Source organism: Myxocyprinus asiaticus, chromosome 42 (assembly GCF_019703515.2).
Source record: "Myxocyprinus asiaticus isolate MX2 ecotype Aquarium Trade chromosome 42, UBuf_Myxa_2, whole genome shotgun sequence".
NCBI lineage: Eukaryota > Metazoa > Chordata > Actinopteri > Cypriniformes > Catostomidae > Myxocyprinus > Myxocyprinus asiaticus.
The window spans coordinates 7,771,847-7,784,793 of NC_059385.1; the positions used below are offsets into that span (position 1 = coordinate 7,771,847).

The window sequence follows — 12,947 nt, forward strand, 5'->3', positions numbered from 1 at the left end:
TGGAGGGAGTGTTCAGGAAACCTGTTTGAAAATAGTCTTTACCCTGTCTAAACTGGATGTGAGCGTCACATCGCATCTAAAGCATATAGATCCCATTATAATCAATGAAGCTGTCTACATGGGAAGCATCCGTTGCGGCGCATTGCGTTGCGCTGACAGTACACGGATGTCCCATTCCATTTTGGCGCTACTCCTACCAACAAGACAAATAAACGGTTTTGATGTTAGAACATATGCTTCGACGCACCCAGGGTAGATAAGGTGCATTTTGGCAGATGCTTTTATCCAAATCAACTTACAGTGTACTTATTAAAGGGACAATCCCCCCAGAGCAACCTGGAGTTAAGTGCCTTACTCAAGGACACTATGGTGGTGACTGTGGGGATCAAACCAGCATGCATTACCAGTATGCACTTACTTTCTACAGGCGTCTCTTGATTGCAGTGACAACGATCCAAATGTACTACTCAACAGGACCAAATGATTATCAACCAAACTAATGAGCCTAGAGTAGAGAATATTGGTTCTTCTTAGACAGGTGAGTTTGAATTTTTTTTTTTTTTTTTTTTTTTTTTAGACAATCCCAGAACACCCTAAAAACGCCCTAGCAACCACATTGCAACGCACTAAAAACCTCCCGGAACACTTTGGCAACCATTTAGCAATGGCCTGGAAACTCTCCATAAAACACTATCATGTGCCATTGAGTTCTGCATAAGCAAGATGCCTCATAAAATGTAAAAATCTAGTCATAATGTTTCTGAATCCTGAAAATTCCTACATTTTATTTGCTTTTTACTATTTTATTATCTCAGGGAGAGTAAGAATCTTTCAGGGTCTCTCTCTTTTTATCTGTCAGATACTGGGCAAGGCAGTTCGCTATTTGAGGGCCATGAAACTTCATCTGTTCTTTTCGCCTCTCCTGACATGCTTGAGTCAGTGAGAAGTGACTACAGTGTGCTCTACTGCTTCAGGAAAGATGCCCAAAAGATAGAGACTTTCCTAAAACTCCTAAAGTGCCATCAGACAGACAAGGAGAACTGCTTCTTTTTCTTGCACTGTCAAAATTCTTCCCCAAATTATTTAGAACGTTATTATTCTGCCACAGTTGATTCTCTGTTTGCACAATATAAATTGTTCAAAATATGTATGCATCCTTACTTATTATATTTATTATTATTATTATGTTTTTCCAATGTTGTGATGGGAAAAAGGTGCCTGAGGTTGGTCCTGGCAGCCTCAGCCTCACAAGCTCCATATTTTTAGGAACACAGAAGGGGCGGGATTAGGGCATCTGCTGCCTCACAGGAACAAACCCAGGCACCTTTGGGCTCATTTGTCAGTTTGGTCAGTCAAGTTTAGTTTAATACTGAAATGTTATTTTCCATACAAAAAAAATGCATATTTGGAAGAACATTATCACCAAAAACACCATTTAGATATAAATAGGCCTACAGAAAGAACTGGCAAGTGAATGTCTTAAAAGTCCCAAAATAATATAAAAAAAATGTTTAATAAAAAATTATATAATATAACACACTATAAAATGAAATAAAATAAAAAATTAAAAAAATATTTTTAGGTCACCATTTGTGACTTCGACCATTGTATGAATGTTCAGATTCCCTTCACATTCCCTTGCTTGCTTTGAAGCACACAAAATGCTCTTTTGAACATTCTCAAATCATGAAAAATATTTTTGCATTTTTGCAAGTGGTCTTACACTATTGGACCCCACTATAAAAACATGGACAGATGAAAAGGGAGAGTTATACAAAATTACATGTTTTTAACTAATAACCCACAAAATATGCATTATCTTCCATCTTAGCTCTTGAGCTCCAGTCCCAATATTGTTCTGGATGAAATACACAGCCTGATCAGAACAAAAGCTGTCAAACTGTGTGTTTTATATTGTCTAAAAGTGGCTTAACAAAGTAGCAATTCATCCAAGAGTGATCACAGCAAGTTATACTGAAAGGCTTCGCAATATCCTACAGCAAAGTCTTCTAATGAGGACATCAAAGTTTCTGGCCAATTATCACTCAAGAAGGAGAAAATTAAATGTCTATCCTAAACCCAATCTTGCACATTCTCTCACAGTGTCGGTTAATTTGCAAAAACCAAGCAGTCTGGCTTTATCACACTCTGCAGCACATCTCAAAGGGAACGTCTCTGTGATAAAACAGAGAAGAATTTGTCTCTTGAAAAACTCTGTCATATGGGGTGAGAGGTGTTAAAGATGCTGCAACCCTTTCGGTGGCAGAAAAGTGGTTCACTGTGACTGTCACAGTTTTAGTGATACATTGGTACATTAAAAAATGGCCCACAGGAAGCCACACATAGAAACTCTAGGAGTCTGGGAAACTCTAAGAAGAGTGAGAATTCAACCGTAAATGAACCTTACAACTGAGGAAAATGTGTCACATCTGCAAATTTATTGCCAGGCCATTTGGGGCATTAGAGGTTTTAGTGTTTGTGGGTGTTTGATGATCTCCGCTCTAATGCTGGTTTGTGTCAGAGCCTTGAAAGGGACTTTTGAGTCTGCTTTTTGTTTGTGTCTGCTTGAGTGTCCATTAATTGGTTTGTGCAAGCAACAGTGTTTCTCTTTATGTTATATGAAACATCCTATTCTTTCCTCAGCTGTGTAACTGTGCTTCATATACACTCACTGGTCACTTTATTAGGTACACCTTTACATCTACACTACCGGTCAAAACTTTTGAAACACTTGACTGAAATGTTTTTCATGATCTTAAAGATCTTTTGATCTGAAGGCGTATGCTTAAATGTTTGAAATTAGTTTTGTAGACAAAAATATAATTGTGCCACCATATTAATTTATTTAATTATAAAACTAAAATGTAATAAAAAAAAATAAAATAAAAAAAAAGTTTTTGAAATTGATGACTTGGACCAAATAATAAAGAAAAGCAGCCAAAAAGTGCCCAACATAGATGGGAACTCCTACAATACTGTTTAAAAAGCATCCCAGGGTGATACCTCAAGAAGTTGGTTGAGAAAATGTCAAGAGTACATGTCTGTAAATTCTAGGCAAAGGGTGACTACTTTGAAGATGCTAAAATATAACACAGTTTTGATTTATTTGGATTTTGTTTAGACACAACATAATTCCCATAGTTCCATTTATGTTATTCCATAGTTTTAATGACTTTACTATTATTCTAAAATGTGAAAAAAATAACAATTATAATAAAGAATGAGTAAGTGTTTCAAAACTTTGACTGGTAGTGTACTTATTTGTGCAATTATCTAATCAGTCAATCATGTGGCAGCAGTGTAATGTATAAAATCATGCAGATATGTGTCAGGAGCTTTAGTTAATGTTCACATCAACCATCAGAATGGGGAAAATGTTGTGTGTCAATCTCAGTGATTTAGACCGTGGCATGATTGTTGGTGGCAGACGGGCTGGTGCATGAAAATCCAAGGAGATCAGCAGTTACAGAATTACTCAAACCAGCCCGTCTGGCACCAACAATCATGCGACGGTCTAAAGCACTGAGATCAAATTTTGTCCCCATTCTGATGGTTGATGTGAAAATTAACTGAAGCTCCTGAACCATATCTGCATGATTTTATACATTACACTGCTGCCAAACGATTGGCTGATTAGATGATTGCATGAATAAGTAGATGTACTGGTGTACCTAATAAAGCGGCCGGTGAGTGTATGTTATCCTTTCCAATTTGAGTTTTTCCTCTGGAGGTATAAAATACCTGGAGAAAGCAATCCGATAGCTCGCCCATTCAGTTGCTAAGCTGCCATATTGGATTTTTTGCAAAACTGAATTATTTTAACTAGTCCTAGGCGTTTGCCTGATCGGAACCAAACCAGTGCTGAAAGATTCTTTGGAGTCCCAATATCAGTAATTATCAAGAAAGTTTGAAATTTCGATTTATCTTTGCAATGGTACGCCAGAACATATGTGGGCGTGGCCATTTTTACTTAAATGGTTATAACTCTTGAACACAATGAGATATTTTCACCAAATTTGGGACACTTATGTAGCAGGTCAATCTGAGGACACAGAAAAAAAATGTGCACCTCTGCTTCTTGGGTAGCATTATAACAATGACAAACCTATAAACAGCAATAACTATAGAACCATTGGTCCAATTTTACTTTTGCATGCAGTGTCTTTGTTAAAGGTGCCATTATATGCAGTCTATGAGGATAGTTGCATATCTTGAAAACATTGCTGCCATCAACCAATCGACTTTCAGCAGCTATTAGACAAGGTTAAAAAAAGGCCAATCAGAATGAAACAAGGTGGGCCTATTTGTTTCTTGGCCCAAGAGGTCTGTGCAAAATTAAAAGAAAATTAAAAAAAATAAAAGGCCAATGGGAGGCGCAGTCACATTTTACATGCGTGTAAATGGTTCTTTATTGTGCGGTGTTTATTACAGACACATGTTATTCATATCATATGATAGATCTCCTTGTTCTGAACAACTTTGTCTCAAGAACCATTGGTGTGAATCAAATCGTTTGTTAAATATTTGAGATTATTTAAAAAACCTACTTTTGTGAACTAGTCCTAGGTTTTTCATTCGACATGTCATCAACAAAACCTATACAGGAAGAATCTTTGAACAGATCAATAATTATCAAAAAACTTGCCAAACTTTTTATTTTGCATGGCTAAAAGCCTATAACTCCTTAAAGACAAATTCGATATTCATCAAATTTAGTACAGATATGTGACACGATTCTGAAGAAGCATGCAACATTTTGGGTAAATTGGACAATAGGTGGACACTATAATGGTCAGGAATGTAAAAAGGCCATATCTCTGTGGACCTAAACCTGATGGTTCTGAAAGTTACGGCAATTTATATCTATTATCTCTGTTATCTTATCTCTATTTTTAGGTGCTAACTAAGTGTCTAATATTGAAATATTTGCAATTTTTTATATTGCTTTTGAAAAAGTGATAAAGTGAAACAATATCAAACATAAAATATAGATTGTGTTTAAAGGTGAAGGGAATAATTTCTGCGTCACTAGCATCACCACACAGAATCACAAAAATAGTGTCTGTTTCCCGATATGATTTCCAAACACTCACCCTGTCCTCCATTGTGAGATTAACAGGCAAGATGCTTTTCCACCATCGGGCCAAACATTTCTGAGCACGGTAAGGAACGGTTCCAGTACCATTTCTACTTGAACAAGTTTTGGCATGGCACAATTACAAACCGTTCTCGCACAGGATTTCTCAGCACAGTTAGCAAACCATGCTTAACCGTGCTCAACCGTGCTGCATGGTGGAATGGTTTTAGTACATGAGTTTTGAAAAAAGAACCTTTTGACCTGATGGTGGAAAAGTGGCTTTAGTCCCACTCAAAATCCCAGCCAATGTAGATATGACAAGCTCAAACATAGAGCGCCATAGAGCCACAGTGGTTACATATTCAGGGAAATTAATCTATGAATGGCTTACTTAAAGTTGTCTTTGCATATTAAACTGTGGTAAGAGAAAGTACATTATAGGTGCACTTAGTAACTTCTGTCTTTGTGTCATCTTGGACATACAGTGACACCTAGCAGCTTAGATGCAGCATCATTTAAAATCAATAGCTTTCAGTTTCAGATACCATTGCAAAAATGTAGTATTCACAGTCAGCCATGATTACTTTAATCAATGAGTGAAAATGTCAAATAACAGGACGATTACTGAGATTAAGCGAGTGGTATTCAGCTGGTCATTTTAATGTGAGTCATGATTTCCTACATATATTGCAAAATTACATTTTCATGTCTTTAGGAGTTAAACTTTAATGAGGAACAAATTACTGAGTATGCCTTTAGCGTTGCAAAAATTACACACTTCACCTTTAAAAAAAAAAAGCTTCCAGGTTGAACTAAAGCACTGTAATCAAACACTGAGGTAGTGTCATGAAAACTTCCTAACCCTTCAGGATGTGCTCCCAACAATAAGAAACCCACAACAATTTAATATTTAACTATGGGTCGGTTCGATTTTTAGAACTCCAGAATCTAGAAATATGACCTTCTATAGTCTAAACCACTCTAAAGTGGTTTTCAACTGGTGGGTCGCGACCCAAAAACAGGCCACAGGTTTATTCTGATAGGGTCGCGGACAGCAATGGAAAAACAATGCTAAATAGACATTTAGCATGACCAACTAAATAGGCAATGCAAGTTGAGAAAAAATACTATGTAGACTATGCTAAATACAGGTTATGTTTGGTGCTGTGTTGGCTGCCTCTATAAAATGTCATGACCTACTAAAAAATGCTCAGTTCACAGTTAATGAACATAACTCGTTATATAGGTCAGTCCTTTTAATCTTGTTTACAATGTAATTGCCGAAAATCACATTCATTCTCACATTTTATCTACTCTTGAAGGTAAAAAACTGCTTGGGACATTTTTAAGGACTGATTTCAATGCATTAATACATTAATAATATACTCATATTAATAATGTAGTAACATATGTTGGAAAAAAACTGGGTTCAACATTAGGGTGACCAGACGTCCCCGTTTTCCGGGCACAGTCCCGGTTTTTGGTGGCCTGTCCCCGACTGGAGCTGTCCCTGGAAATGTCCCCATTTTTCCTGAGCGTTCAAGACAGCATTCATAGTGAAATATTACATTGCAAGAAAGCCTACCGTGTGCTCTTTATTTTGACCAACAGAGGGGGCTGCTCGCTATAGCAGCTTCAATTCATTCGTCTTCCTTTACTGATTACTTGGTCGGGCCAGTTTTGCCATTTAAGAACTGGACCAGGCAATTAAAGAGAATTATCATCATTGTTATAAGCTTCAAAGTAAGGCACATACTAGCTAGATATTTATGTTATAAAGTTATATTGTTATGTATGTATTATATAACAGGTTCTGAATTTGCCGTGGGATTGTATTGCACAGTGTAAAACGTTCCTGAAAGTTTGGCATTCATATGTGGGGAATTCCCGCACAGACCGCACAAACTATAACATGCTGGTGAAAAGTAGTCAAATTAATCCCCGCAGATGAACATATAATATCAATAATTTTATCTTTAATCAGTGTGTGTTGTGTATATCAGCGCTATCGGTCCACCACCCTCTCTTCCTCCCACTCGCACTAGTAATATTCACACACTGACTAAAGGAAGCACCTTCTCACATATTTACTCATTTGTTGTATTAACATATACCCGAAATAAATTTAAAATAAGAATATGACATTAATGGAAAAATACAAATTTATAATAAAATACCTGCAAAGAAATGTACAGTAAATCAGTTCATTACAGCATAGATTTGCACCTTGCAGGGAAACAAGTGTGTGAAAAGGAGCACCATAATACATAAGACTTGATCAAAATAAAAGGTAATAATTAAGAAAAACAGGTCCATATGAGATATGCAAACAGTTAGGTAAAATAGTATTATAATAATAATAATAACAATTATTATTTATTATTATTATTATTATTATTATTATTATTATTATTATTATACAATATTGAATATCTTTGATTAAGATGCTCAAAGGGCAGGACCCCAGTTCTGTGGAGTCAGCTGCAATAGTTACTCATTGTATATACATGTTTGTTTAGTTCACTTTTATGCCACAATGACATCTGTACAGCATAGAAAAGAATGAACTCATTGAAGGTGAAACAGAAGAGCACTAAAAATGATCAGCTTTACCTCCGTGTTTAAATTTTATTGAGACAGGCTACAGTATTCAATAGAGCATCTACCACACTGTAAAAAAAAAATTTCCATGATTTGTTAACTTTATATTTTTGCCAGATCAATTTAGATTTACTAATTTGTTTAGATAACATAAGAATCTGTGTTTTTGAGTAAACTAATGGCACAATGGCAATGCACTGATATAATGTAAATATATATATCGTTAATTCCACTAATTTAGTTTACTAGATCTTTTTATTCAATTTATTATTTATTTATTTGATTTTATTTTAAAATTTTATTTCAAAAGTAACCAGGCTACTTAATTTTTTTAAGTTTATTAACCAAAATAATTTCTTACAGTGCATAGTTCAGCACATTACCACATTCACCATAGTCAAAATACATGAAATCCGATTTGTCCCCTTTTTTAATAAGTAACATGAAATTTCAATGACCTATTGAACACTGAACTTGCAATGTCCTTGTTTTTCATTTCAGAAATCTGGTCACTTTATTCAACATGCTACCATTATGCTTTATGCTAATATAATTCGACTTGCATTCTAATTCTCCAATGAACACTCAGCAGGCATCTCTTGTCAACGTCTGCAATCAAAGAGCAATGAGCGAACTTATTTTAATGAGCTTTCCGAAACTGCTCTCCAATGATTCTGTTAAGAGTTAGAGCTTTATGAAACAGAATGAAAAACATAGTAGAATTTAACACAGATTAAATCAAATGCAAATATATTGAGCCTCTGATAATTCCAGACATCTCAAATATATGCAGGAAACAACAGTAGACTTTTTTTTTTCTTTTTTTTTAAGTTTAGTCTCTTCAGCACAGTCAGTTCTCAGGTCTGAGACAGAAGTTCTGTATAACTATAGAGACAGAATTGTTTGCTCAACTTTGAGCAGAGCACTAGGCTGTTTGGAATGGGCAACTCTGGCCTTTCTGGCCTGAAAACTTGTGGAAAAGCAGACATTGGTTCTGTTCCAAAACTAAGTGAGCTGTATTGTTGTCTACTTCCTACACAGGCATCTGCTTTCTGAGGGAGCATCCTAGTTAAAATGGAACCACATAAGTGGCCAGTTTGAACGCTCTACATACATTGTAACTCAGAGCATCATACAAATAGCACACTTTACGTGAAACACAAGGGAGATTTCAATAGAGTATGGTGTTAGCATGTTGCTAAGCTAAAAACACTATACTATATACAGTATAGTACATATACAGTATATAGTACAGTATATGTAAATATACAGCTAACACACAAATACTGTGTAAAATAGTCCATTTTAATTAGATTGAACTATTTTTATCAATATTTTTGGTATTGAATGAATGCCATCGTGGATGGAATTTTCACCGAGATCACTCACAATGCTTTATATGATTGCATTCTCCGTAAAGGATAAATGCGATACTGCTTTAAAATTTTGAAAAAATAAGGTATTTTACCAAAACAAGGAACAGCCTCAAAAGACCCTATGAAGCCTTACAATGCTGCCTAAATATAGGCAGCTCACTAGATTTTAGAGCAGATCCAATGTCATTTTTATGGCAGACAATTAACAATGTTTTTATGAAAGCAATACCTATCATAGTAACCATGAGTTACCATGTTTTCTTGGTAGAAACCATGGTTTTGATACAATTATCCATGGTTTTACTACAGTAATACTGTAGGATCCATATAGTAACTATGGTTTTACTATTGTAATTTTGTAGTAACCATGACTTTTTTTTCTTTTCTTTTTTTTACTACAAATAACATGGTTAAATCATGGTTACTGTAGTAAAACTATGGTTTATTTTCATAAGGGATAACCACTCTGTTAGGTTTTCCTTTTTCTCTCTGCCCTAATGTGGTTTCTTTATTATTATTATTATTATTATTATTATTATTATTATTATTATATCCCCTTTTCTCCCCAATTTGGAATGCCCAATTCCCATAACTTACTAGGTCCTTGTGGTGGACTCACCTCAATCTGGGTGGCAGAGGACAAGTCTCAGTTGCCTCTGCTTCTGAGGCAGTCAATGCGTGCATCTTATCACATGGCTCGCTGTGCATGACACCGCAGAGACTCACAGCATGTGGAGGCTCATGCTATTCTCCGCAATCCACGCACAACTTACCACACGCCCCATTGAGAGTGAGAACCACTAACCTTCTGGTTTCTAACTTTCATAGATCCGTGACACTTTATCATAGGATGTTTACTTTATAGACTTTTCCTTTTTGTAGTCACTACAGAAGAAAACTCTCAAGCCTTAGGACACATTTTGTGTTAAAAGAAACCACATAGTGCCCCTTACAAAAAATCTAGAGTTCTGGCAAACTAGCCGCAAATCTGCCTCTCATTATTTTCACATGTAAATTAGCTTGTGATTCACCACAAATGTTTGCCAGAAGGTTTGCTAAAGTTTCACCACTACCAGTGATGAGCTGCAGCAAACTTTTGGCAACAATGGACAGTTTGCAGCAAGTTTGACACACAGCTCATTTGTACGAAAAAATGATCAGTGGCGAATTTGTGGCAAGTTTGCGTCAAATTTGCCGTGAACTCACGATTATTGTTAGAGCTAACACATTAGAACAAAACACAAAATATTTTTAGCTTGATACAGCATCTTAAAAATGTGCAGCTCATGACGTCAGATGCTGAGAAAACTATACACGTCTGAGATGTCTGTAAAACATGTTCACAGATACAAAATATTTAAAAATAGCGTAAGGCAATGCAAGAACGTTTCCAGTATGAACGGCCCCTCAGTCACCCATCTCATTTACATCTAAGGAATCTTGAAGATCAATAATGTCAAATCCCAGATTATCAGCGCCTTCATGTCCATGACGGTGGAGAATGAGTTCCTTGTTATGTTCATTCTGGAAACAGCACGCACAGTGTGGCGTGACCACTGGCTCTGTTTTGGAGAAGTTGGACAGGTTGACGCGGTATTTTCCTCCCTTGGTGCGAGATATGAAGGGCAAGAAATTGTAACCCCACTGAATCTCCCAGGGAAGGAAGGAGGTCCGGACTTGGCAGGACAAGCTGGTGGATTCGGCCGTACCATCCAAGAAGACTACCAACTCAAAGTCCTGCTGTTGAAGAGTGTCTGCGTCCATCTCTGTAAATGGGCTGGACTTGTCGATTACGTGGTACAATGTGAGTGGACAAACAAAGAAGAGGTTGTCCTTACCAGCGTCGACCAAAAAGTCAATATTCACCTGGTCCAGGATGATTGTCTGCCCCTCTGGAGTGATGGTAGTGCGAAGGAGCTTTCCATAAATCTGGCTTCCAATTAGAAGGGTTTTTCGTAAATTGGCCACTCGGATCTGCAGGCATAGATTTCCTTTCCACATAGAGATGACTGCTGTTTTGCTGAAAGTGACTGTTTTTGCTCTCCTCTTTGGGAGCGAGATCTTTGCCAGAATGAGTCCACACATAAAGCAGTTTATTATGGCGCCCATGAGGGACTGGATGATCAACAGAGCGACCGTGCCCGGGCAGTGACCCGTTAGAGCCCGACTGCCATAGCCGATAGTTGTTTGGGTCTCTAAAGAGTACAAGAAGGCTGTAGTGAGACTGTTAATGTTCTCTATACACTTCAAATGGGGGGATTCTGATGTATTCTGGAGTCTATCTAAGTCTCCGTTACTTTTCGCAAGTGAATACCAGAGTAACCCAAAAATAAACCAGCTTCCAGTGAAGGCAGCAAAAAATAAAACAATTAAAAAACACCAGTGAATTTCAACAAATGTAGTCCAGAAGTCCATGATGAAAGCAAAATGGTTTTGATATTCACTGGTCCCAAATTTAATGTTGCAGTGACCATCCTTGGTAACAAGACGGGTTCTCCTAATTTTACGCTTAACAATTTTATTGTGAATCTTTTTCCGGATGAACTGGAACATCTTTCAGCTTGCAGAAAAAAATTGAAATAGTTTAAATACCTGTTGCAGGACACAATAAATATTTTCAAATTATTATTTAAACATTTGTAATTATATTATTACTTAGTATATTTGAAATATGCTAAACATATAGTGAAAATGTAAAACAAAATTGTAAAATACTTTTTTTTATTATTAATTTGATCAAATATACTCTATTTTGAAGACTAAAAACACATTTAAAAATGTTTTCTCTGCCCTTAATTTATAATTATAACCATTTTTAATATTAACATAATTTTAATTTATAATTTACTTGGTTCATTATCACAATTCATTTAAATAAACTCAGGTGAGAATTAATTTTCTAATAATTATTACAATTTTATTTACATAATTAAATGCCATTTACTTTTTATTTAGTATATTTGAAATATGCTAAGTATATAATACTAGTTAAAATATAAATGAAATAAAAATATAAAATGTATAAAAAACACTATTTTGAAGGCTGGGGTTAGGTTGGGTTAGGGGTTAAAAAAAATTATCTCCAAATAAATTATAATTATAATATAATTTATAATATTTTCATTTATAATTAACTTGGTAAATTATCACATATTTGATAAAAATAGATTTTAAACATTTCTTAATGTCTTAAAAACTCGCAAGGTGAAAATAAATTTTCTAATAATTACCCTTCCGTAAGAAAATCACATTAAAATTCAAATGCTGCTTACAAATACAAATCCCTGGAGGCAATGAATAATAAATATATTTCATTCACTGCAATAAAACAGCTCATAATCCCCTTAAACACAGCAAACTACACAAATAAACAACTGATTGCTTTCTGTAACACCTACAAATGTAGAAAAATCTACTTCCCCTACCTGCAAACTGAAAACATCCACCAAACTTCAGAGTTGATTAATGTTCAGGCCATGAAGTTGACTCCTTAAGCATGCAACTATCGGGGTGTTGCCAAAATCCTCAACAAAATGTCCTAATCCCAGGCACATGCCACAGTTGACACTTGAAAGAGCAACAGACTGCTTAGAAAACAGTTCCAAAACTAACCTCACATCAGATATAGTTTTCGCAGCCAGAGAGCCAATGCAAACCACAAGAAAGCTAATTACGGACCCACTTAACGCATTGCTTTAGATTGGTTTGCATAGACAACAATGGTCAAATTCAGGAAAAGAATGTTCTAGTCTTCCAATTAGCTCCTCAAACCATCAGCTGCAATCAAGGAGAGGGAACTCCATCTGAAAAGCTGTAGAGCACCACGGTGGCTGTACCCATGGGAACACAAAAGCTTTGCAAAGAACAACAAAAAGAAATAGTTGAATCACACT

General features: G+C 35.9%; 1 protein-coding gene across 2 annotated transcripts; it reads right to left on the reverse strand.

The window, feature by feature from the left end:
• Positions 1 to 7,336: 7,336 nt before the first annotated feature.
• Positions 7,337 to 12,602, reverse strand: LOC127432720 (ATP-sensitive inward rectifier potassium channel 1-like). 2 transcript variants are annotated; one of them, XM_051684083.1, is made up of 2 exons: positions 12,480 to 12,602; positions 7,337 to 11,614 (listed from the first exon to the last, which is right to left on the reverse strand). In XM_051684083.1, the coding sequence occupies exon 2, from the start codon at positions 11,605 to 11,607 to the stop codon at positions 10,462 to 10,464; it is 1,146 nt and encodes a 381-aa protein (XP_051540043.1). In that variant the 5' UTR covers positions 11,608 to 11,614; positions 12,480 to 12,602; the 3' UTR covers positions 7,337 to 10,461. The 2 variants fall into 2 exon arrangements, with proteins under 2 accessions (XP_051540043.1, XP_051540042.1); XM_051684082.1 differs by having other exon boundaries at positions 7,337 to 11,646.
• Positions 12,603 to 12,947: the final 345 nt, after the last annotated feature.

Excerpts from the sequence above, each read along its gene's own strand:
- LOC127432720 (XM_051684083.1), bottom strand. The coding sequence starts at position 11,607 with ATGTTCCAGTTCATCCGGAAAAAGATTCACAATAAAATTGTTAAGCGT.